This window comes from Cebus imitator, unplaced genomic scaffold, assembly GCF_001604975.1.
Source record: "Cebus imitator isolate Cc_AM_T3 unplaced genomic scaffold, Cebus_imitator-1.0 Scaffold245, whole genome shotgun sequence".
Classification (NCBI taxonomy): Eukaryota; Metazoa; Chordata; class Mammalia; order Primates; family Cebidae; genus Cebus; species Cebus imitator.
The window spans coordinates 691,264-719,138 of record NW_016107560.1 but is presented as its reverse complement, the minus strand read 5'-3'; the positions used below and the strand labels follow the sequence as shown (position 1 = coordinate 719,138).

The 27,875-nt window shown below is 35.8% G+C and overlaps 1 protein-coding gene across 5 annotated transcripts in view; it reads right to left on the bottom strand.

Moving 5' to 3' along the window:
* GRIK2 (glutamate ionotropic receptor kainate type subunit 2) overlaps positions 1-27,875 on the bottom strand; it is a 729,530-nt gene that overhangs the window by 418,863 nt on the left and 282,792 nt on the right. For all 5 annotated transcript variants that reach the window (XM_017498581.2, XM_037727899.1, XM_037727898.1 and 2 more), the window contains exons 5-6: positions 7,345-7,526; positions 1,885-1,938 (exon numbers count right to left, since the gene is read on the bottom strand). In XM_017498581.2, coding sequence (XP_017354070.1) covers positions 1,885-1,938; positions 7,345-7,526 — 236 coding nt within the window. The remainder of the gene's footprint in view (positions 1-1,884; positions 1,939-7,344; positions 7,527-27,875) is intronic.

Here is a 27,875-nt window from a genome sequence, read left to right as displayed (position 1 = left end):
CAAGAAGAATCTGAACAACTTGGCTTTGCTAAGTTTTCTCGATTTATTGCCATTAGATCATAATTTCCCTTTGTTCAATCTTTTTCCTATGTAATGATCTACTCTTTTCAAACCAAAACGTAAAAATAGCCAGATTTTACAATTTCTTTGAATCTTCATTTCTGATGGCTTCTGTGTCACATAAAATTTATGTTAAATTTTTACGTGTTTCTCTTGTTAACCTGCTTTTTGTTATAGAGGTCTCGGGCCTGAACCTCATGATGCATGAGGAAAAGAAATCTTTGCTCCCCTATAGCTGCCATTAATAATGACTAGGCTATTGATTGGCAAAAAGATAATTCAAAGTGTGAGTGGAAACACAAAAATTAGAAGACATAAAACCTAATCAGGAGACTGATCTACATCAGTTCAGCTATAAAAGAGAATTCATAAAGGAGAATAGTAGCAAAAGGAAATGGGAAATTTTGGTTAGGATCAAAGTATAAAGGCCTTTAAACACAGGCCTATGAGTTCTATGTATCTTAATCTAGTTGTTTCATTTCTTTTCCTATTGAGAGATAGTTTTGATTTCCTCAAAATCTTATGCTTATGCTGGAGCTGAGTTGTAACAGCATTAAAATATAATTTGCTGATAAGGGAATGCTCTCACTCCCTCTCCACCTGCCCACCACTAAGTCTCTTACAAGCTGCAAAATTTGTCTGCTGGAAATAATGTAGAGATATAGCAGAGCCAGCTTTTGTATTTATAAGTAAAATACATCTTACTGCATGAATAATCTCCTTTGGAGGTAAGAGTAGTCATCACAGGAAGCTATTGCAATCAATTACATATCAGTAATTTGATCTGGTAGCTTCAAGACTCCTAGAAGCAACGAGACTAACTAGAAGAATTTCAAGTTAACAGAGAAAACATTGGTTTGACTGGTTGTTAGGGGAATGGAGAAGATAGATGCTAGAGACATTACTAAGGAAAAATCAGGAAAATTTTGATGGTGATATAGGAGTCAACAAAAGCAGCAGGAACTTTTAAGATTATCAGGAGGCGGTCAATTCAGAGGACATTAAAGTTTAAATATTTTGAAATTGTCTAATGCCACAACAATTAAAATTGTTCTGCAGTATACAGTAATTCATGAATATCACATGGAACATTTAGACCTCATTTGAAAAGGTGGTAACTGAAGCTCTAAATACAAACCAGTTCTGACGAAAATAAATCAGATTTTCAAAAAGTGAATAGAGCTGAGATAACATAAGATTTAGGGCTTTTTTTTTTTTTTTTTTCTTCATTGAGATGGAGTCTAGCTCTTTCACCAAGGCTGGAGAGCCATGCCATGATCTCGGCTCACTGCAACCTCCATCTCCCAGGTTCAAGCAATTCTCTTGTCTCAGCTTCCCACGTAACTGGGACTACAAGCTCCATCCACCACACCTGGCTAATTTTTGTATTTTTAGTAGAGACAGGGTTTCCCCAAATTGGTCAGGCTGGTCTCGAACTCCTGACTTCAGTTGGTCTGCCCGCCTCGGCCTCCCAAAGTGCTGGGATTACAGGCATGAGTCACTGCTCCTGGCTGAATTTGTGCTTTTCTAAAGCATTGATTTCTCAGCAAATGAATTTTAAGATCCATTATGTTCTGAAAGTTCTCTAAAGCAACATAAAAATAACACATGAAATATTTTGAATTGATATCTGAAATGACATTATTTCAAAATCATCAGCTTCTATTACGAGTTATTTTCTCTGATAATTTTGGGAGGTCTTATCAAATTAAAATATAACTACAAAGGAATAAGTAATAACACTTCTTACTAAACAATCTATTTTTCATCTGAAAAAGTCATAATAATAAAATATAGAATATTATATTTTAATATAGTACTTACCAGAGTGGTAAAGATATAATGATAGTATTCTGTCATCATTCCCATAGCTAATGCCTAAGAAATAAAAATAAATAACAAAAAAATTACTGAAGGTACATATTATAGGAAAGACAGTATGTCAATAATACAAGTGAGAAGAAAATATAGTAGGATGTGATAAAGAATCAACCTACAATATTCATATTACATCCAATTAGGTTAAACTAAATATTTTCCCAGTAGTTAAAGATTAGTGGTTTCTGAAGGAATTTCTGAAGCAATTCTCTAGATAGAAAAGCTATTAGTTGAATGTTTGCAATTGTAAAGCTATGGCTTAACACATTAAAGAAGGCACTAAATTTGACACAAAACCTGAAATTAGCACATCTTAATTTGTTACATTCGTAATGTCTTCACTACATATGCCCTAATGAGGAACACCATTTTATTTTAATGAACAATATTACTGAATTAGGGGAAAAGTGCTGCAAAACACAATGCCAACAAGCATTTATTGTAGCACTTTAGAGACATTTCCATAGCATTAATGAAGGAAATGTAAATTACCACTGTCATTTAAAAAGTACATATAATTAAAGAAATGTTTTTGTTGTTTTTAATAAACTAGTCCCAAATTACAATGTTTTATTTCACTCTTCTACAGTCCTCATCAGTTTTAGACTGTCAATTTTAAAACAAGGACTTTTGGGTTAGAACTTTCAGTGATACAAATGTCCATGTCATTTTCTCTCTGAAAATAAGAGAATGCTTTTGAAACAACTGCTTATCAATGAACAGCAGTTGGCAAGGATAATTAAAAAACAATATATTTTTAGTTGAATGAAGACTTCTTAGTAGGAAACTATTCTCAGGTTCATCTAATAGTCTTCCACAAGCTACTAAGTACAAAAGCTTAAGAAGTAGCTGCCTCAGCTACATTCTGTCTATGGAAATTAATGGGTACAAAAAACAGAGAAGGAAAAAGATTTAGTATTTGATAACCCAACAGGTTGACTATAGTCAATAATAATTTAACTGTATATTTTAAAATAACTAAAATAGTGTAAATGGATTGTTTGTAACATAAAGGATAAATGCTGGATGGGTGCAATGTCTCACACCTATAACCCCTGGACTTCAGGAAGCCAAGGCAGGAGGACTGGTTGAGCCCAAGACCAGCCTCAGTAACATAACTAGACCCCATCTCTACAAAAAAATTGAAGAAAATTAGCCAGGCATGGTGGCATGTGCCTTTAGTCCCAGCTACTCAAGAGGCTGAGGTTGAGAGCATCATGTGAGCTCCTGAAGTTGAGGCTGCAGGGACAGAGTAATACCCCATCTCAGAACAAACAAATAAATAAACAAAAACAGGGATAAATGCTTGAGGTGGTGGATATCCCATTTACCCTGATGTGATTATTACACATTGCGTGCCTGTATCAAAATATCCCATATGCCTTATAAATATGTACACTTACTATGTACCCGCAACAATTAAAAATTTGAAAAAAAATAAGAAAAGCATTATGCTCATAAGTTGGCATTAACCAGTTAGGTAGGATCAAATTTGCAGTTCTTCAACATGAGCTGTTTAAGAAGGAATATATATTTATGAAAAAGTTTGGAATGTATAAAATTTATTTTAAAAGGGAGAAACATCGGTTAACAAAAGGTGGCATCAAAGAATTGAGCACAGGAAATTTAGGTATCAAATTACCAAATAATATTTCTTGAATGGGTAATAATTATATAAATCAATCATATTCTGATTAAATTTTCATCTCAAGTAGAATAAGACAGAATTTCCTTTATTAAATACAAATTTACAAGATTATCTTTGTAGAAGGCATTTATTGTTCCTGACAGACATGTTCAGATGGCTCCCTATCTCCAATACGATTCAATGACAGCTCAGTACTATCTTTGGCATTTTTTTTTTTTTTTTTTTTTTATTTTATCAACTCTCTAGGTATAGAAATAGAGATAAAGGTAATTGAAAGAAATAATGATTCAGAAGTATAACTAAAAATAATACTTATATAATGTTTAAAATGTGTCAGATACTATTCTAAGCACATTACATATTTAAGCTTCATAAAAACCCTAGAAGTCAGTCTATTATGTTCATTTTACAGGTGAGAAAACTAGGACATGAAAAGAATGAATAAACTGTCCAACAAAGTGAGATAGTGAGTAAACATGGACTCCAGGTCTTTAATGTGGAGTTTGGAATCTATGTCATTTTCTAAAGTGGTATATTTCATATTCCCACAGATGTGGAACAATTTTTGACTCTATGTATTCTAAAATTTTTGCCTGTTTCTTCCTTGATAATCTGAAAACATGGACATCTCAGGCAAGTACATCAAATTCTACTTTGGTGTAGGGGAAAGAGTTGAGGAGATGGTGGGGAAAAGATAATTAGTTCTGACATATATATTTCCAATGGCTACAGGTTTTTTTTTTTTTCATCACCTTGAGAAGAAATCTATAAGGGTGTTTGGAGTCTGTTTGTGGCTTTCATTTATATTCTCTCAGTTTTTGATTTTGAAAACAAGGATCAGTTATGCACCATGATATATGATGTAGAAAAACTAGAGGTAGAAATAGTAGCTATTTTTAACTACCTACACTGTAACCTTACTAAAAAAAAAAGTGCACAGCAGGAATATTCTCTTAAAAGATTAGTTAATAATTTCCAGCGGGATTAAAAAAAAAAAAAAGAACTTGCTCTGGACCTGCTTTTAGTTATTGCATGTCTTACTGCTACTTTTGAGTGAATTATACACACACTTCAAACACATCATAGGAAATAAAATCAGTATATTTATGCATAAATAATAATTGCCTCAATATAAAAGTAGTTGTGATATCATCTCTCCTAAAAGAAATACTGAAGATTAATTTTTCTAAAATCAAAATATTATTAGAGATCCCAACATTAAGCTGGTGTCCTGTTAACAATGTGATATGACAAATTAACACACACAGTTATCTAGGCAGGTAATTCGCAACCAGTTTATTTTTCAGGTAAGATCCAGAAATTATATTGCTCAAGGTCAACAATAGTAATGGTCCTATAAGCATTTCTTTATTTTTGATTTTATTTTACTTCTTTCTGCTGTAGGATTTTATTAGCATTTTCTTTTATATTTTTTTCCAGGCTAAAAGTTTTTATTTCACACTCTCTGATCTAAACTTTGAAGTTCTTGATTACTATTTTTTCCCTGTGATAGAATGTCCTTGTGAGGTTTTACTTCAGAGCATCTTGGCTCTGCCCTAGGGTATTTTCTTTGATAAATCTGGATGGAGGTAGAATCATCTGCTATGGAGGAATGCATGCCAATTAGTGTACTCAACTGGCCTCAGAGGAAATTTAGTCAACCCTAAGCTCCACTCACTTTTAAAGCTTTCTAGCAGGAAAACTTCAAATTCACTGTTGTTCAATATTTAGTAAAAGCTCAATCAGTTTAAATAAATGAGTTAAATAAATTACACAAACAAACACACAAGAGTAAACTGATTAAGACCATTTCTTTTTATGGAGAGTCCAAATATTCATTCTTGAATGAAGCCAAAATAGCTCATCTATTTTTGCTCAATTCCTATACCATGTCTTGAGAGTTTCAACATCAGTGAATGTTCAGAAACCTCAGAAAATTTTCATAAATCACAGAATAGGTCCCTATTAAATGCACTACTGAGTTTCCTAGAAGCTATTTGCTTTCTTTTTGGTTTCTAGAGTAACAGGAAAATTCATATGTGAGACAAAGTGAAAAATAATACCCCTACATTTGTGGTCTTCCAGTTTAGGACCTCAGAGGATGCATTCTGTATAATAACGTCATTCTGGCTTCATCTTAACTTTCATATTCTCATTTTACCCATTTTCTAATTTTTCATCTATTGACTGTTAAAATTACATTTTTCTCTTATACGTATTAAACATTCTATTATTTCTGTTTTTGGTTTGTAAACAAAGCATGCTTGCAAAGAACACATAAGAAAACAAGTATAAAATAATAAATATATCTAGTAGAAGGCAGAATGCAAATTCTATTTTTAAAGGTGATGTGCTTCTCACCTTGGAGATAGCAAAATAGAGTTCTTTAGAGAAAAGACAACTAATCATTTACATATTTATTAGAAGCCTAGGGAAAGCAGACCAAGCTCTGTCACTGAAATAGCGTAGTGCTAACTCACTCTAGGAGTAAAGGAAAGGGTTCCTTTCCAAGCCTGTGTATTCTAAAAATGATCAAGAATTGTTTGGAAATTACGTAAAAATAAATCAGTTTTTACACTAGATTTCAGTGGTTGTTTTAGTGCATCATTTTATTTGTTGCAAAAAAAAATCCTCATATGCTTTATTATCCAAAGATAAAACTATAGCAATTTTTCAAATCTAATTAAATATTTTACTGTTAAAATCAACATTTATATTGAAATACTAGACAAACATCTGCTCAATAAATTAACCAAGCTATAACAGGGATTTACTATTGGCATTTATATTCAATAGGATATAACTTGACATCTGAATCTGCATAAATCTCCAGTAGAAATATTTTATCCTATACATGAAAGGGTTCTAAACAGCTGACTAGTTCCAAGCTACCAAGGTGTGAGCTCAATGTGCATAACAGAGTTTAAGAAACAAAATCTAAAAAGCTGTGTTCAAATCTACTCTCTGCTACATAGTAAGTGTATGGCCTTGTTCTGGCCATTTAACTCCCAATTTCAGTTTCTTCATCTGTAAGATATGGACTTATAACAATTTCTGTTTTCCAGTTTGTTGTTAGGTCTGAATAATGCTGACATAATACTAAGGGATTTCATAGCTACAAATCATTTTGTTTAATAGAAAAAAAGAAAAAAAATCTTTTTTTTTTTTTTTTTCAGGCAATGCTTTATTCTGGAATGAATACTTGTTAACATCACTAGGTTGGATATCGGTCCCTCTGCTATGTTCTGGCTACTTGACATGGTCAAGTTACTTCTTAATTTTGGGACTCAGTTTTTTTTTTTTTTGCCAGTAAAGTATATAGTCCCTACTTTTTTTGGTTGTAGTGATGATAAAATAAGATCAAATATGTAAAGCCTCTTAAATTGATACCAGGTAAATGGTAAATCTATTACATTGTTTTCCCATTGGTTAATTGCAATGAGTGAGCTGCTCAATGGTTGACTCTTAGTTCCTTAGCTCATTTCAGAACAGAAGTAACTGTCTAATTAACCAACTATCTCATTAACCAACAGCATTGCAGTCATTTGAAAATAACTTCAAAACTTTGAACAACATGTTTTGAAGATCATCAATATTTGCATTACTTTTCTTTGAAGACAAAAGCAATTGTCAGACTTTCTATCATAAAATTAATGTTGTCATAATTGATTGTATAACAATAACATTTTTATTTAAAAGATCATATTTTAAGTGCGAATTTATAAAGAAAGCAAGAATTCAAGTAATTTAAAGGTTACCTGTTTTAAAATGCCTGCTGCCATTTCATGGCTGCAATCAAAGATTACATGAAACTCCTTGCCTCTTTTCATTTCTTTTAGTAAGGGTTTTGCATCCTTTGTATCAGCAGGTAGCTGACGAATTTTGAGTCGAAGATTGTATCTTGATGGAGCTTTGATGAGCTCTTGCAAACGAATGAGACCTTTAATTAAAATGGGAAAAAAAGAATATTAGAGATAAAAAATAGAGCAGGCCAAAGAATCAGCACACACTCATTACAATGCATGATTTTCTTCTTTTTTTAATTTTAATTTTTGTGGGTACACAGTAGGTATGTATATTGTAAATAACATGAGATAGTTTGATATGGCCAAGAATGCACAATTTTTTGACCATTATGTGTATTTAATGGCACAACTGTTGAAATTCCTCTTTCAACAGAATTCCATATCCTCCGTTGTTTTTGTTAAAATAAACATTTCTCAAATTCTTTAAGGCATTTTTCAAGTTATGAAAGAAACCCATGAGTAAAAGTTAACATAAATAACTTAAATGTATAAAAAGACATAGAGTAAAATAGTCTCCCTTTATACCCCAGTTCCACTCCCCTGCAGGTTATCACTATTAATGGCTTGAAATACTGTTCTTCCATAACACTTTCTGTGCATTCACATATGTACACACATAGCTTTGTTTGGTATTGTATTTTACACTAATAGTTGTTTTGTGTTAATGCCTTAGAGGGCATTGTAAGTCAGTTATTATTATTCTAGTTTGCCTTTAATGAACACTCTTTTTTTTATTGCATTTTAGGTTTTGGGGTACATGTGAAGAACATGCGAGATTGCTGCATAGGTACACACATGATTTGCTGCCTCCTCCCCTTCACCTATATCTGGTATTTCTCCCCATGCTATCTCTCCCCTCCTCCCCACCCCCCATCCCTCCCCCATTCCCCCCAACAGACCCTAGTGTGTAGTGCTCCCCTCCCTGTGTCCATGTGTTCTCATTGTTCAACACCTGCCTATGAGTGAGAACATGCGGTGTTTGCTTTTCTGCTCTTGTGTCAGTTTGCTGAGAATGATGGTTTCCAGGTTCATCCATGTCCCTACAAAGGACACAAACTCATCTTTTTTGATGGCTGCATAGTATTCCATGGTGTATATGTGCCTCATTGTATATGGCCAACAGTTTTGCAGAAAATGCTCAACATCACTAATCATCAGGGAAATGCAAATTAAAATCACAATGAGATATTATCTAACTCCAGTTAGAATGGCTATTCTCAAAATGACAAAAAATAACAATGTTGGTGAGGATGTGGAGAAAAAGTAACCCTCACACACTGTTGGTTGGAATGTAAATTAGCACAGCCATTATGAAAATGGCATGGAGGTTCCTAACGAAATTAAAAATAGAACTACTATATGATAAAGCAACCCCACTACTGGGCATATATTCAATAGAAATAAAATGAGTATGTCAAAGAGATATATGCACTCCCGTGTTTATTGTGGAAGTATTCATAATAGCCAAGACATAAAATCAACCTAAGTGGTGTCTAACAATGAATAAATGGATAAAGAAATGTGGCATACACTCACACTCACACACACACACACACGCACACACACAGACACACTCAAATGCTGTTCAGTCACAAAAAATAAATCTTGTTATTTGTAACAATATAGATGAAACTGAAGTCATTATATTAAGTGAATAAGCCAGACATAGAAACACAAATACCACAAGTTCTCACTCCTGTGTGGAGTCTAAAAATCTGATCTTATAGAAGTAGCAAATAGAACTGTGGTTACCAGAGATTCAGGAGAGTAGAGGGAAGAGAGGGATAGAGAGAGGATGGTCAGCCGGTACAAAATTACAATCAGAAAGGACGAATAAATGCTGGTGTACTATTGCTTAGAAGGATTACTATAGTCAACAATAGGGTTTTATTTGCCTCAAAATAGCTGGAAAAGAAGATTTTGTCTGTTCTCACCACAAACAAATAATAAATGTTCTAGGTAATGGATATTACTATATGTATATAGTAATATATAATTACTGTATAAATATAAAATTACTCTAATTTTATCAGTACATATATACATGTATCCAAACATTACATTATACCCCATAAATATGTGAAATTATAATGTATCAATTAACAATAAAAAATGTAAAGTTACAAATATACTTAGTATATTTTGTTTTAAAAATGCAGAGTCCCATAAAATTGCTTCACTGTAAGTTATTTTAAAATTTTGCCATGTAAAATTCTACATAAACAACTTCGACATATAACAGCTACAAAAATTGCATGGCAAAATAGTACTATCAGATTTTGTTTTGCAAATTTAAATATTTACTAATGATAGTTAAACAAATACTACATTAAAAATTGATATTAAATGTATCCATTAAACATACTACAATAAGTTCTAGAGAATTAACATGTGTTTAATGAACACAGGTGTTAACATTGAGTTGTACAAAAACAAAAATAGATATTTGAACTTGTAACACCTGCTGGAGTTTAACATTGGGCTGACATCCTTCCAAACATGTATGTAAAAATAACTATACTTTCAGAAAACTATATAAGATCATTGCTGCTCCAGGGAAGGGTATTTACATTAGGGTTGTAGGTAGTTTTCAGTAGTTGGCGGGTAGGTCGTTGTGCCATCAGTGGGAGGGAGGTGAAATACAAACCTTCACTCAAAATTATCTTCATATATGTCCATGATACAGTTTTAGCATCCATCCTAGCCATAGCTAATATACTTGTAGGAAAGTATCAGTCCCTCTCTAATCGATCATCAGTAAAAGATCCATGACACACCTTAATTTCCATGTCTTCTAAATGAAAGTTTTATCCAGATCAGCAGCTCTTGAAGTGGCTCCAAAGACACCTGTACCCTTCAGGAGGGTCGTTGTGGTCCAGGTATTTTTTAATAGTAATACTAAGTAGTTCTTTTTCTTTAACTTTCATTCTTTCACACATGTGCGCAGTGGAGTGTGTCAGACATTACAGGATATGTGATGTTATAACAAATTCAATGAGGAAGCAGATATGAAAATCTAGCTGCCTCTCATTAAATTAAATATTAAAGAGACTTATACATACATAAAATAATGTTACCCTTCTTACTATTTTCTCTATTTGGGAAGATCTAGATACTTATCATAAAAATATAATATTTATGTGAACAGGTAATTAGTTTATTGTTATCAAATAATAAATTCAATGTTCTGCTTTTTATTGCTAATGTGGTATCAAGAAATATAGCATATATTTTAAATGCTTTTAGAGATTTTCAATTATTAAGGATATAAAGTGGTACTAAAACTAAAATGTCTAAGAGTTGCTAATTTAGATTACCCCTAAAATGTTTCTATTTTAAATTTCTTTCATTCTCCAAAACTATTTCCATAAAGGCAGAATAATCAAATAGCAACCCTAGCTGAATAAAGAAAATAAAACTGCTTTTGTCCTATTTACCTCACAAGATTTTGTGAGTCAAATGTAAATTTGGGGAATTTAGTCTATTATAGCTGGGATGTTGGATTTGAACCTCAGTTCAAAACTTCACAATCTGTGTGACTTTATGCAAGGCACAGTATTACTCTTAGTTTTGATGTATTTTTCTCTATAAGAATGTGGAATCATCTATGGTTTAACATGTAAAACACTGAAAAATAAACTGGCATATATTAGACCTTCAATAAATAGCAGTTTGTCCTTATCATTTTATTGGCTAACATGGGAAAATAGTATATTAAAAATGTATTAGCTATTATATCTATTTTTGGATGACAATTTGACACTGATTTAGACAGAAAACCTAACATTAGAATTTTAAAAAAATATTTTAAGAAATTAACTCATTACCAAAGAAAAGGAGCTATATGGTTACATATTAACTCATCACTTTTGAAATGAAAAATCTCAACTGACCTTAAAATAGAAATTTCTGAAAATAATATCCACAAACAGTTTTTGTAGAGTTCATCCTAAGGATAAATACTGTCAAGTATTTTCAAGTCTCTTAAGAGCTCATGTGGATAGTCCATTGAGCCATCAGGTACAATAAATGTTTACTTATTCTCTTCACACTTATACATCTCTGCTGGTATTAATGTAACAGATTTCAGTTTGCCAGCTTCCCTCGGGAATAATACTGAAGAGTGAAAAAAATAATAAAAACCTCACTACTAGTAGGACCTGCCATCTCCTACTTGAAAATCTGAGTGAAATGTTGTCTTCATTCATTCATTCCACACATATATTTTTGACATCCACTATGTGCAAGACACAGATTCTAGATAAATATAATGACTGGAATAATAGTATTTATTCAGTCTTCAACTGCATGAGATAGTTTGACTCTGCATTTTTTTAAATACAAAGGTAATTTCTATAATACTTTTCACATTCAATGTTTTAAATAAAAATGATCCAATATTTCAATTAGACAGAAATAGTCTAGCGAACTCTTTAAATATAGAAAGTAGAATCATGATTTTTAAATTGTCACTTTCCTTCAACTCCTGCACCAGGAGTTGCTTAGAATAGTCTCTTAGCTTCTAAGTCTCCCTTGTTCTGTCCCATGATATTATTTCTCATATACCATATTTATTTTCATTCTTGATCCTTTGCTTTCGTTTAGATACAAGTCTCTGAATTCTATTATTGAGCACACTCTGAGAGAATGGAAGATGGCTGACAAAAGGAAAGATGCATTGAAAACATCCAAAGAATAGATGTTTACCCACCCAGTTTATGTGAAATATTTGAAGGCATTCCTGTAGTACAACTTGTGTGGATGAAGTTTTTTTATCCAATGAAGTATGGACTTAAGTAGCAGCAATTTTTTTTAATTACATGATTGGCTGCATATTTATTTTTGTGGGTCTCTATCCATGTTTTCACTCGCCCATGTCTTCTCTTTGCAACTCATCATGTTCTAAAAATGCCAATTTCAGAAAAGATTGCCCTAATCAGACGCATCATACACAAGCAAATATGCATGCTTTGTAAAATGAGAGATTTTCTTTCCTTTTTTTAGGAAAAAAATAAGTCTCTTAAAATAATTGAGACGGTTTACGCGTTTTGTTGTCCTACAGTCCATTGGTCAAAATGAAGAAATTAATGGACATGTTGATTTGAAGAAATATAAAGGCAAAATTAATTTTGCAGAAAATGTGGTTAATAATTTGCAAACAAACATTTTCAGAATTATTCTTTACTAACAAATTTGGTGCCTAGTTAAATTGTTAAATTATTTAGTGACGGGAGAATCCTTAAAACAGCCTTTTAATTAAAGTGTCCCCTTCTTCCCTAATGTAATTAATTGATGTAGTGATAGTAAAAAAAAATAACAATAATAATCTGCACAGATGGCCTTCACAAAATCTAACTAAAAAAAGGCACTACATTGCAATTATCCCTGTATTTTGGTAGATGAGTAACATTCTATTACCACAAATTCCTTCATTAAGAGTACAGTACTGTTTTTTTTTTAACCTTTTTTTCTACTTTCACTTATTTCAGTCGTAGCTGAAATCAAGGTTTGTCTTTATCTTACAGGAACAGGTCTGAGCTGCTCTTTTCAGAGATTGCCATCAATTTAGCTTTTAAGGAGAATCCAGAAGGAGCCATTTGTGCACACTGCAGCTGGCACTGTCTTCTAAAGAGATTAATCACACCGTCTCTACAGCAGGCCTCATCTACCCTATCCGCAGGAAGGGAGTCCCAGGTTTCCTCCCATACCCAGGTATCCATTTCGGCAGCTACACAAACTAGTGATTTGCCACCTGGCTTAATCATCAGGCCTATTTATCATTTCAGTCAGTCTTTGTGCAAGCTCAGACTCAACCCAAAATGCATTGTATTATAAACTATACAAAAATGACTCATGGACATTTCATGTTTCCTCATCATCTTTTTTTTCAGTTGAGAAAAAATAATTTATTGAGAGGCCAAAGTATGGTATTTCAAAGAGTTAATTTTATTAGAATGTATGTGGGCTACAGAAATATTTTAAGGCAAACTAAATAATGTATTTGTACCAGCTATGGACTTTGTAATGTATGGTAACACTGTAAAAACAGAGATGAGCACTAACTATAATGAGAAAATTTTAAATGTTTTAGACATGAGTAGTAGATTGGCACTGAAACAAAATCCAGTCTACAAATTTTCGCCAGCCATTCAAATTCCTTGGGAGAGTGAGGTGGGTTTGTTCAGTGCAGGGAAAATTGAAAACAGAGATAACTGGAGCTTAGAGAAAGAAGAGAAGAGAAAGAGAAAGGAAAGGAAACCTTCAAAGAGTTTTTTAACTTCTCAGAGGAGGAAAAGAAAGCTACGCAAAATAGTATTGGAGGACTAGTCTCCTTGGTACATACTCAAATCCTAACCCTAATTTTACAGAGATATTGCCTTTTTTCTTCGAACTTTTCTTTATTTTAAAATTATGATATAATCTAGTACGCTGAAGACTCAGAACATGTTAAAACATTCTAGCTTGATGCATTATAAATCAAGTGGCAAATGAGTTGTAATGTGCATGTCAGGGTCAATTGATTGTTTGTAGCTAAATGAAGCACTGTGCCAAGAATGTTTTAAGTCCAGCTCTGTGTCTAGTTTCAATACAGAATCTGACCCCAGGTGGTGAGATAGGCATAGTGGCATTATATAATGGCTATCTCCATATTAAAATCTCTTGTTCATTTTTAATGATATTAAATCATATTATTTTATTGATGGCAAAGTTCTTCCATGATTTGTAACAAAAAATAATAATAATACAGTATAGGCTATACAGTCTAGGCACTATGTTCTCTTTGAAGCCAGGACACACATGGTAACTTTGAACCATGATACATTCAAATAAATAGAATCCTAATAGGAATTCTGACCTTTAAAATCTCATGAAAACATTTTAAAAGCATACAAATTTATAGCCAAATGCAACTAAAATCCTGTATTTTTTTCTCTTCTCAAACACACCCAAATCCTGAAAACACACTTTGACACTTAATACATGCACATGTGTGTATACACTTGGAAACATACACACACATGCTTCCTTTGCCTCTGTATTCGTAGGAAGTCTAATTTACCTCTGCCCTAACTTCCTTCCACAAGAGAATTAGGCCACGATGTTTTTGTTTTTTCTTCTCTGCTCCCATTTGTAAACTTCCATACCAGAAATGCTCACAACCCTTATCTGGCAAAGCAGAAGCCTCCCAGGAAAGCCTAAGTGGGAGAGTCACTAACTAGACAGGTTTTGTTGGTAAGTCCTGGAGAGAGGCTGAAACCCACGGGATGATTTTATATGTGGCATAACAATGTTACATTTTGGAATCATGTCAGTGGCATGGCAGTCTGTGGCAGGCAGATTCGGGCTGAATCCCAGTTCATTAACTCTTTCCTGAACAAATACAGACAAAGGTATTTAAATGTTCTAAACTTTAGCTTTTTCCTTCATAAGCATTTGATAATAATTATTATTACCATATAGGAAAAATCAAATGAGCTAATGCATACAAATCACTTAGCACTGTGCTTGGCAATTGTTAACCCTTTTCATTGGTTCTGTTAACTGTTTTTCCCTTGGATCCCAGGGTATGCTGGTATAGATATGCCTCAACAGACTGTATTTGATCTCAACATCTTGTCTTCAGTCCTTTAAGGGGTGTCTTTATCAAAATGTTTTCATTAAAACTATCTAAGTGGATTTTATTTTCTGCTAGCACTCTAACACACTGTCTATATATTGGTATACCTCTTACCAGTCCACTTTCTTGAACTCTAGAAATGCCTAAGTTCACTTTTCTATTTGACATCTGTGTAATAAAGAATTAATTTTACCTAAAGAAAGATCTGGCCTTTGCCATTAGCTCCTGGGAGATAATTTCTAAGCCTTTGGCATGTCCTATCTAATAAGTGTGCTTTTGTTTACCTTCGTACCTTGGGCTAAGAATGTGATTAGTCTAACAATGTGATTCATTCAAGGCATCAGCTCAACATATGGAGGGGCTGGAGACTACAGGTTAGCCAGGTGGGTGGCTAGTCATCTCTACATGATCAAATCCTAATAAACACTTTGGACACTCAAGCTCTAGTGAGCTTGCCTGGTTGGCAATACTACATGCACATTGTCACAGGTCATTGCCTGGAGAAGCAAGCACTGTCCACAAATCCACTGGGAAAGAACAACTGAAAGGTCTGAGCATGGACTTCTCCTGGACTCCACCCTATCCACTTCTTCCACTGGCCAATGTTAACCTATATTGTTTGGCTGTTATAAATGGTATCCATGAGCATAACAGCTTCCAGTGCATTCTGTGACTCATTCTTGCAAATCATCAAACTTGAGAGTGATCTTTGAGATCCCTGAAATTGTAACTGGTGTCAGAAGTGAAGGTGACCTTGAAAGCCCTTAAACTTTGCAGTTGGTCTTAAAATGAGGGTGGTCTTCGGGGTGCCTAAATAATGTTATATCTTTATTTGGATGGTTAGTAGATATTACAAACAGTATTCCAAAACCAGTTCTCCATCTCTTTACTCTCCAAAGCTGCTCCTCCCTCAGTCATCTCTAAGCAGGATAATGGTAACTTACCTTTCCAGTTACTCAAGTCAAAAACATAGATGACACCTTTGATGGCATTCTTTCTGGCGCAAGCCACATCCAGCATTTTAGAAAATCTTATCTGATCTATCTTCAAAAATACCTAGAAAATAACCAACTGTTACCTCTTCCAGCATACTGGACTAAGCTACCACAATCTCTCAAATGGAGTCTAACAAAAGCCTCCTAACTAGTATTGCTCCTATATGTTTGTATATTCAGTAGCAATTCATAAACTTTAAGGTTTATTTTTTAAATATGGTGAATTTAGTGATAGAAACGTGGGAATAAAAAGGCAGGAACTTGCCGAGCAGGTTTTGATGTAGTATTAAATACATGAAAGCAGCTAGCTGAAACCATATTCAGTGTCTTCCGGTATAAAATTTTAGATTTGACTCCATATACAATGAACTCCAAAGCAGAGATACAGTATGACAGTGGCTATGTTTCTCTTGACCAAGTGGAGGGAGTTACTGTGATTCCAGACAGTCTTTTCACAGACAATTGTATAGAAAACAGCATGGAGAACAGAATGCAATCCTATTAGGTGGTGTCTTAGTGATATAACTGGAAGTCTCCGGTTCTGGGTGGAGAAAGCAGTAGGATTAAGGAAAATAAGGTGGACAGAGAGCGCCAGAACTCCCATCACATGCTTGATGCTGGGTCTGATATGTAAGACTAGCTCTACACCAACCCCATGGTCATGGCCAGGACTAAATTAAGGTGTTATATGGAGTGTATCTGATTCCAGCAGAGAAATGTTGAGGAAGGCAAGGGCTATGATATTGTTTAGCTGTGTCCCCATGCAAGTCTCATCCAGAATTGTAGCTCCCATAATCCCCGCATGTCATAGGAGGGGCCCCATGGGCGGTAACTGAATCATGGGGGATGATTTTTCTATACTGTTATCATGATGGTAAGTCTCACAAGAGTTGGTTTTATAAAAGGGCTGTTCCCCTGCACATGCTCTCTTGCCCGCCACCATGTAAGATGTGCTTTTGCTCCTCCTTAACCTTCTTCCATGCTTGTGAGACCTCCCCAGTCATCTGTGAGTTCATTAAGCCTCTTTCTCTTTATAAATGACCCAGTCTTGGATATGTCTTCCTTAGCAGCATGGGAACAGACTAATACAGGCCACCAGCCTGATTATTACTTATAAAGTCAATACAAAAATATGCTGTTTCTGTTTCTACTTTCACTGATATGAAAAAAGCAATTATGCCATTATCAAAAAGTAAACAGTGCTTTTGGTCATGCCAACGCTAAAAGCCTTTAGCTTCTCAAGCTTTAGTCTAAGCTCAGTATGTGCTAAGGTCAATTTTCTGTTCAGATTATTTCAGTTTATGAGAAACCAGTAAAATTAATGTTGCATTTTAATACTGTCTCTTTGCTTATTGCTATTAAAATTTGCTTGCATCTCGATCATGAGAGAAATAAGCACATTAGTGACTGATATAGGAGCTGTGCTTACTGGAGCACCAGTCATGGACAGTGGCTTAGTTCTTTGTTGACTAGAGCCTGGACTCAAAAAATAAATTATCTGTTTCTTTTTTGTCCTATTTGTACAGCTGCTTTGTGTGGGCTTATATTTGATATAATGGGATGGTAAAAAGTTGGGCAGGTAAAAAGTTGGACAGTTTAATGAAAAAACATTTGTATTTGTCAGGACTCTCTTGGTAAAATGTGCAGGTCCAACTCATGCTACACTGAGCAAAACTCACTGTCTCCCATAATTAAGAATAAACTCCAGGCATGGTTGAAACAAAAAATTCTTTCTTTGTTTCTCTGTTCTCCTTTCCTCTGTTACCTTAATTACTCCTTCCCTTTTTCCCATTTGATAGCACAAATGACCAACAGAATTTCATAGGCATAAAAAGATATTTTCCTCAAAAGTTCTGTCAGTATTTTAGGAAGGCCTCTGTCCCAGACGGGCATGATTTGGTGGGAGTAGAGAATTGTAGTTAGGTTAGCTGCCTACTGAATGGCATGAGTGGGTGACTAAAGAAGAAAATCAGCTTTGCCTGAACCATGTGTACTGAGAAGATTCCTTCGAAAGGATTCTGGGCACACAAACACAATCCAGAAATGCATCACAGCAATGTTTTAGAAACTCTTTAAACAGGATTATTGTAACTTCGGTCTGTGTCCAGAATTTGGTAATATTTTGATTCAATGGTTGTTTATAGTCAGTCACTCTTATTTTTCACCAAACTGGCATCTTTTTAAGAGCAGAAGACATATAGGTAGTTGCTTCATAATTAGACAAAGACAACAAGCATAATCGAGGAACATTCTGGGTAAATTGGAAGTTCTGTGTATTTCTCCTCCTGCTTCACAGCACACTTCATACTTCATCATACATACTTCGTCACCTGCTATCTTGTCGGTGTGGGTGACTCACCCTCAGTGGGGCCGACACACCTCAATGTTCAATTCTGACGGCCACTTTGCAGGCACCTTTGTCTCCTGACAATCTGTTCAGATGTACACCTGTCTTTCTGTCACTCTCACTGCCCTCTCAGCTTGTGATAACCCAACTTCAGCTCTCCAGACAGTGGCTGATTAGGTAGCCTGCTGTTCTTTAATCCCCACTTGTGCTCAAGTCAATGCCATTATGAACAGCAAATGATCCTTCACAGCTCTTATTTTGGCTCTGTCCCAGGATGCTGCTGTTATTGGTTTTATACTGGCACTTAATACATCAAATATGATTTAAAGTTGACATTGATGAAACAGCTTATGATGCTTTATGTTGCTGGGCTCATGACTAACAATAATTATCAGAACTTCTATGTCCTGTTGGGAATGCCAAGTAGAATGTAACTCTTTAGAATCTCAGGTTTTCTTTGATCTCTTTGTCCCAGAAATAATATCATCAATCCCAAAGTCTTCAGTAACTGTGCCTATTGAACATACATCTTATGAATGATTAAAAATGTAAGTATATCAGGAATACATGACAGCAAATATTTTGTACTTTGAATTGAGAATACAGAAGTGAAATACAAAAACATAAACAGTATATGTTCACCAACTGTGAGATTATAGGTGAGGCAGAAAATGCAAATCACTTTTCTTCAATGACTTATGCACAATAATGTAAGAATCTTCAAAGCACAACAGAAGTGTTCAGAATAAAATGCCTAAGAATGGGTAACCATTTAGCAAGTGGACAAGGATGGGTAACCAGTTAGCAAGTGGACAAGCAAAAGTACATACAAAACACCACTGTATGAGAATATAGAAAGTTGAAAAAGTCTTGTGTGATGTTTGCTGGATAGCTGGGGAATCAAGTAGAAGCTGTGCCATAGTAGGAAGCGAGGCTGGACTAGTGGTGGATAAAGACCACTTATGAAGGGCATGTTAGATTGCACTTTCCAAGAGAATGAATATCATAGTTGAAATTAGTTAAAAAATAATTCAGGCTTAAACTTAAAAATAATTTCTGCTTAAGCAGAAAAATCTAGGCAGTTTCATGAAACACAAGTGTGGGAATTCAGTAAGTCCTTAGAAGCAGAAACAAGGAGTTTCTAGTTAGAAAGAAATATTATTTTCTTTCTAACTAGACCAGCTTTCTCTGCTACACAGTTCACATAGATGACATGGCCATTATTCAACTACTGAGTCTAGCAGCTGGGAGAGAATAACTAATCTCTCTTCATCACAATTCCAAATTTCTAGAAGAAAGCATATAATTAGCCCAGAAGTTTTAACTCTTGGTCTAATCAACTGTACCCAGACTTATTTTAATGTATGAAATTACATTACCCAGTACTGGGCCCTACCTCTGAGGGTGAGGAAGCTGGAGTATCGTGTGAGTTAGGTAAATACATCCCTTGCCCACTGTGAAATCACTGAAGAAATTATGAATGATATGAAGAAATTTTCTTGTTAAAAGATCACTTTGGCAGCTGGCAAGATGGCTGAAAACAAACAGCTCCAGTCTGCAGCTCCCAGCGAGACCAATGCAGAAGGCAGGTGATTTCTGCATTTCCAACTGAGGTACCTGGCTCATCTCACTAGGACTGATTAGACAGTGGGTGCAGCCCACAGAGGGTGAGTCAAAGCAGGGTGAGGCACCACCTCACCTGGGAAGCAGAAGGGGTTGGAGAACTCCCTCCCCTAGTCAAAAGAAGTCGTGAGAAATTCCGCTGTGAGGAATGGTGCATTCCAGCCCCCATACTACACTTTTCCCATGGTCTTTACAACGTACAGATCAGACAATTCCCTCTGATGCCTACATCACCAGGGCCCTGGGCTTCAAGCACAAACCTGGGTGGCTGTTTGGGCAGACACTGAGCTAGCTGCAGGAATATTTTTTCATACCTCAGTGGTACCTGGAATGCCAGTGAGACAGAACCATTTGCTCTCCTGGAAAGGGGGCTGAAGCCAGGGAGCCAAGTGGTCTAGCTCAGTGGATTCCACTCCCACAGAGCCCAGTGAGCTAAGATCCACTGGCTTGAAATTCTCGCTGCAGCACAGTGGACTGAAGTCAACCTGGGACGCTCCAGCTTGGTTAGGGGATGGGTGTTTGCCATTAGTGAGGCTTGAGTACGCAGTTTTCCCCTCACAGTGTAAACATAGTCACCAGGAAGTTCAAACGGGGCAGAGCTCAACACAGCTCAGCAAACCCACTGTAGCCATACTGCCCCTCTAGATTACTCCTCCCTAGGCAGGGCATCTCTGAAAGAATGGCAGCAGCCCCAGTCACGGGCTTATAGATAAAACACCCATCTCCCTGGGACAGAGCATCTGGGGAAGGGGCGGCTGTGGGCGTAGCTTCAGCTGGCTTAAACGTTCCTGCCTGCCAGCTCTGAAGAAAGCAGTGGTTCTCCCAGCACAGTGCTCAAGCTCTGCCAAGGGACAGGCTGCCTCCTCAAGTGGGTCCCAGGCCCCTGTGCCTCCTGACTGGGAAACACCTCCCAGCAGGGGTCGACAGACACCTCGCATAGGAAAGCTCCAGCTGGCATCTGGAGGGTGCCCCTCTGGGATGAAGCTTCCAGAGGAAGGAACACACAGTAATCTTTACTGTTCTGCAGCCTCTGCTTGTGATACCCAGGCAATCAAAGACTGGAGAGGACCTCCAGCAAACTGCAGCAGACAGACCTGCAGCAGAGGGTCCTGACTGTTAGAAAGAAAACTAATAAACAAAAACGAATAGCATCAACATCAACAAAAAGGATGTCCACACAGAAAGTACATCGGAAGGTCACCAACATAAAAGACCAAAGGTAGATAAATCAATGAATATGAGGGGAAAAAAAAAAAACAGTGCAAAAAGGCTGAAAATTCCAAAAACCACAATGCCTCTTCTCCTCCAACGGATCACAACTCTCGCCAGCAAGGGAACAATACTGGATTGAGAATGACTTTGATGAAATGACAGAGTCCGGCTTCAGGAAGTGGGTAATAACAAACTCCTTTGAGTTAAAGGAGCAAGTTCTAACCCAATGCAAGGAAGCTAAGAACCTTAAAAAAAGGTTAGAGGAATTGCTAACTACAATAATCAGTTTAGAGAAGAACATAAATTACCTGATATAGCTGAAAAAAAACAGCATGAGAACTTCTTGAAGTATGCACAAATATCAATAGCCAAACTGATCAAGTGGAAGAAAGGATATCAGAGACTGAAGAACAACTTAATGAAATAAAGCGTGAAGACAAGATTAGAGAAAAAAGAATGAAAATGAATGAACAAAACCTCCAAGAAATATGGGACTATATGAAAAGACCAAATCTATGTTTTATTGATATACCTGAAAGTGATGGGGAGAATGGAACCAAGGTAAAAAAACACTCTTCAGGATATTGTCCTGGAGAACTTCCCAAACCTAGCAAGACAGGCCAACATTCAAATTCAGGAAATACAGAGAACACGACATAGATGCTCCTCCAGAAGAGTAACTCCAAGACACATAATTGTCAGATTCACCAAAATTAAAATGATAGAAAAAATTTAAGGGCAGCCAGAGAGAAAGGTTGGGTTACTCACAAAGGAAATCCCATTAGACTAACAGTGATCTCTCTGCAGAAGCCTTACAAGCCAGAAGAGAGTGGGGGCCAACATTCAACATTCTTAAATAAAAGAATTTTCAACCTAGAATTTCATATCCAGCCAAACTAAGCTTCATAAGTGAAGAAGAAATAAAATCCTTTACAGACAAGCAAATACTGAGAAATTTTGTCACCACCAGGCCTGCCTTACAAGAGCTCCTGAAGAAAACACTATATACAGATAGGAAAAACTGATACCAGCCACTGCAAAAACCAAATTGTAAACAGTATGAAAAAAACTGTGTCAACTACCAAGCAAAATAACCAGCTAGCATCATAATGATGGGATCAAATTCACACATAACAATATTAACCTTAAATGTAAATGAATACATGCCCCAATTAAAAGACACAGACTGGCAAAATGGATAGTCAATACCTATCAGTGTACTGTATTCAGCAGATCCATCTCACATGCAAAGACGCACATAGGTTCATAATAAAGGGATGGGATAATATTTAACAAGCAAATGGAAAGCAAAAATAAGGCAGGGGTGCAATTCTAGTCTGATAAAACAGACTTTAAACCAACAAAGATCAAAAAGACAAAGAAGGACAGTATATAATGGTAAAGTAGTCAACATAACAAGAAGAGCTAACTATCCTAAATATATGTGTGCCTAATACAGGAGAACCCAGTTTCATAAAACAAGTTTTTAGAGACCTACATAGACCCTCACACAATAATAGTGGGAGGTTTTAACACCCCCCTGTCAATATTAGACAGATCAACGAGACAGAAAATTAACAAGGATATTCAGGACTTGAACTCAGCTCTGGACCAAGCAGACCTAATAGGCATCTACAGAACTCTCCACCCCAAATCAACACAATATACATCCTTCTTAGCAGCATGTCACGCTTATTTTAAAATGATCACAAAATTGGAAGTAAAACACTCAGCAAATGTAAAAGAATGGAAGTCATAACAGTCTCTCAGACCACTGTGCAAACAAATTACAACTCAGGATTAAGAAGTTCACCCAAAACTCCACAACTATATGGAATGTGAACAACCTGCTCCTGAATGACTACTGGGTAAATAACAAAATTAAGGCAGAAGTAAGTTCTTTGAAACCAAGGTGAACAAAGACACAACATACCAGAATCTCTGGAATACAGCTAAGCAATGTATAGAGAGAAATTTATAGCATTAATGCACAAAAGAGAAAGTAGGAAAATCTAAAATCGACATCGTAACATGACAATTAAAAGAAGAAGAGAAGCAAGAACAAAGAAATTCAAAAGCTAGCAAAGGACAAGAAATAACAGGTCAGAGCAGAACTGAAGGAGACAGAGACACAGAAAACCCTTCAAAAAATCAATGAATTCAGGAGCTGTGTTTTTAAATAGATTAACAAAATAGGCTGCTAACAGACTAATAAAGAAGAAAAGAGAGAAGAATCAAATAGATGCAATAAAAATGATAAAGGGGATATCAGCACTGATCCCACAGAAATAAAAACCACCATTGGAGAATTCTATAAATATCTCTATGCACACAAACTAGAAAATCTAGAAGAAATTGATAAATTCATGGACACATACATCCTCTCCAGGACTAAAATAGGAAGAAGTCAAATCCCTAATAGACCAATAACAAGTTATCAAATTGAGGCAGTAATTAATAGCCTACACCCCTCCCCCCCCAAAAAAAAGACCCAGAACCAGACAGATTCACAGCCATATTTTACCAGAGGTACAAATAGGAGCTCGTAATATTCCTTCTGAAACTATTCCAAACAAGAGAAAAAGAGGGACTCCTCCCTACCTCATTTTATGAGGCCAACATCATCCTGAGAGCAAAACATGGCAGAGACACAACTGAAAAAGAAAATTTCAGGCCAATATCCCTGATGAACATTGATGGGAAAATCCTCAATAAAATACCAGCAAACCAAATCCAGCAGCACATCAAAAAGCTTATTCACAACGATCAAATCAGCTGGGGTGAAAGGCTGGTTCAACAAACACAAATCAATAAACAGGACCCATCACATAAACAGAACCAATGACAAAAAACATATGATTATCTCAACAGATGCAGAAAAGGCCTTTGATAAAATTAAAAAGCCCTTCATGGAAAAACTCTTAATAAACTACATATTGATGGAGCGTATCTCATAATAAGAGCTATTTATGACATACCCACATCCAATATCATACTGAACAGGCAAAAGCTGGAAGTGTTCCCTTTGAAAACCGGCACAAGAAAAAGATGCCTTCTCTAACCACTCCTATTCAACATTGTATTGGAAGTTCTGGCCAGGGGAATAAGGCAAGAGAAAGAAATAAAGAATATTCAAATAGGAAGACAGGAAGTCAAATTGTCTCTGTTTGTAGATGACATGATTGTATACTTACAAAACCCCATCAACTCAGCCCCAAATCTCCTTAGGCTGATAAGCAACTTAAGCAAAGTCTCAGAATACAAAATTAATGTGCAAAAATCACAAGTATTCCTATAAAGCAATAACAAACAGGAGCCAAATTATGAATGAAATCCCATTCACAGTTGCTACGAAGAGAATAAAATACCCAGGAATACAACTTACAAAGAATATGAAGAACCTCTTCAAGGAGAACTACAAACCACTGCTCAAGGAAATAAGAGAAAAAATAAAATAAAAAAAAATTCCATGCTCGTGGATAGGAAGAACCAATATCATGAAAATGGCCACGTGACTCAAAGTAATTTATAAATTCAATGTTATTCCCATCAAGTGACCACTGACTTTCTTCACAGAATTAGAAAAAAACGGCTTTAAATTTCATATGGAACTCAAAAAGAGCCCATATAGCCAAGATAATCCTAAGCAAAGAGAAAAAAGCTGGAGGTATCATGCTACCTGACTTCAAACTATACTACAAGTCTATAGTAACCAAAACAGCATGGTACTGCTACCAAAATGGATATATAGACGAAAGGAACAGAACAGAGGCCTCAGAAATAATGCAACACATCTACAACCATCTGATCATTGACAAACTGATGAAAACAACCAATGGGGAAAAGAAACAAGCAATGGGAAAACTGGCTAGTCATATGCAGAAAACTGAAACTGGACCCTTTCCTTACACCTTATACAAAAATTAACTCCAGATGGATTAAAGACTTAAATGTAGGACCTAAAACCAAAAGACCCCAGAAAAAAACCTAGGCAATACTATTGAGGATATAAGCATAGGCAAAGACTTCATGACTAAAACACCAAAAGCAATGGCAACAAAAGCAAAAATTGATAAATGGGATCAAATTACACTAAAGAGCTCTGCACAGCAAAAGAAACTATCATCAGAGTGAACAGGCAATCTACAGAATGGGGAAAAAATGTTGCAATCTATCCTCTGACAAAGGGGTAATACCTAGAATCTACAAGAAACTTAAACAAATTCACAATAAAAAAAACAAGCACCCTCATAAAAACTGGGCAAAGGATATAAACAGACACTTCTCAAAAGAAGACATTTATGTGGTCAACAAACATGAAAAAAAAGCTCATCATCACTGATCCCTGGACATTAGAGAAATGCAAATCAAAACCACAATCTCACACCAGTTAGAATGAAGATCGTTAAAAAGTCAGGAAACAACAGATGATGGAGAGGATGTGGAGACATAGGAACACTTTTACACTGTTGGTGAGAGTGTAAATAAGTTCAACCACTGTGGAAGACAGTATGGTAATTCCTCAAGGATTTAGAACCAGAAATACCATTTGACCCAGCAATCCCATTATTGAGTGCATATCCAAAGGATTATAAATCATTCTACTTAAAGACATATGCACATGTATGTTTATTACAGCACTATTCACAAGAGCAAAGACTTGAAAATAACCCAAATGCCCACCAATGATACAGTGGATAAAGAAAATCTGCCACATATACACCATGGAATACCATGAAGCCATAAAAAAGGATGATTTAACATCCTTTGCCGGGCCCTGGATGAAGCTGGAAGCCATTATTCTCAGAAAATTAACACATGAACAGAAAATCAAACACCACATGTTCTCACTCATAAGTGGAAGTTGAACAGTGAGAACACATGGACACAGGGAAGGGAACATCACTCACCAGTGCCTGTTAGGGGTTAGGGGGCTAGGGGAGGGATAGCATTAGGAGAAATACCTAACATAGATGGCAGGTTGATGGGTACAGCTAACCACCATGGCACGTGTATACCTATGGAACAAACCTGCACGTTCTGCACATGTATCCCAGAACTTAAAGTATAATAAAATAAATAATTAATTTTTTAAAAAGATCATTTTGATTGTATATTTAAGGGTGAGTTGATAAACTAGGGTATATTGAACTAGAGCATGATATTAATAGAAAGGAGGTCATCTTGCATTTTAGCTTCTATCAGCATAAATGAGAAAAGAACAGGGAGAATTCTCTCTACGCTACATCTTATTCTATATTTGACTGATACCCTACCATGTATCTATATGCATTCTCTATTATTTATTTCCCTGGAAATAAAATTTCTTATAAAAAAAAAGAATTTCACTGAGGCAACATGTTGAATTTTTGAATCTTGACATTAGTCAAAAGACCTTTGGGTTGCTATGAAACATATGCCACGCTGCTAACATAATAGACTTAAAACAATCAAGATCATAAGACTGGCATATGACAGTATAAATCCAATCCACTAATTTATAATAAAAATATAACACTATTCCAGGCATGGCAAAACTCAAATTGGCCATTGCTTTCTCAAGTTATGCAAGAAACTGTATCATAATCTGAAAATTGCTTAATATTCATTTGAAATCAGACTAAAGGGAATTGGCTCATTGTATTAGTCTGTTCTCATACTGCTGTAAAGATACTACCAAATACTGGGTAATTATAAAGGAAAGAGGTTTAATTGACTTGCAGTTCCCTATGGCTGAAGAGGCCTTAGGAAACTTAAAATCATGATGGAAGGCAAAGAGGCACATATTACATGATGGCAGGAGAGAGAACTATGAGGAACAAAGGGAGAAAAGCCTCTGATAAAATCTTGTGAGAACTCAACTTACTATCGCAAGAACAGCATGGGGCAAAGTATCCCCATGATCCAATTACCTTCTACCAGGTCTCTCCCTAGATTCATGAGAATTAAGGGTATTACAATTCAAGATGAGATTTGAGTGGGACTCAAAGCCTACCATATCACTCAATAAATGTAATAATCATAGGTAACATTTATTGGAAATGTATATTTTCCTACAAAGGACAAAAACTCATCATTTTTTATGGCTGCATAGTATTCCATGGTGTATATGTGCCACATTTTCCCTGTTCAGTCTATCATCAATGGGCATTTGGGTTGGTTCCAAGTCTTTACTATTGTAAACAGTGTTGCAATGAACATTCATGTGCATGTGTCTTTACAATAGAACGATTTATAATCCTTTGGATATATACCCAGTAATGGGATTGCTGGGTCAAATGGAATTTCTATTTCTAGATCCTTAAGGAATCACCACACTGTCTTCCAGAATGGTTGAACTAATTTACCTGGAAACCATCATTCTCAGCAAACTGACACAAGAGCAGAAAATCAAACACCGCATGTACTCACTCATAGGCAGCTGTTGAACAATAAGAATACGTGGACACAGGGAGGGGAGGATCACACACTGAGGTCTGTGGCGGGGGGGGACTAGGGAAGGGACAGTGGGGGGTGGGGAGTTGGGCAGGGATAACATGGGGAGAAATGCCAGATATAGGTGATGGGGAGGAAGGCAGCAAACCACCCTGCCATGTACGTACCTATGCAACATTCCTGCATGTTCACGTGTACTCCAAAACCTAAAATGCAATATGTATACAAACACACACACACACACACACACACA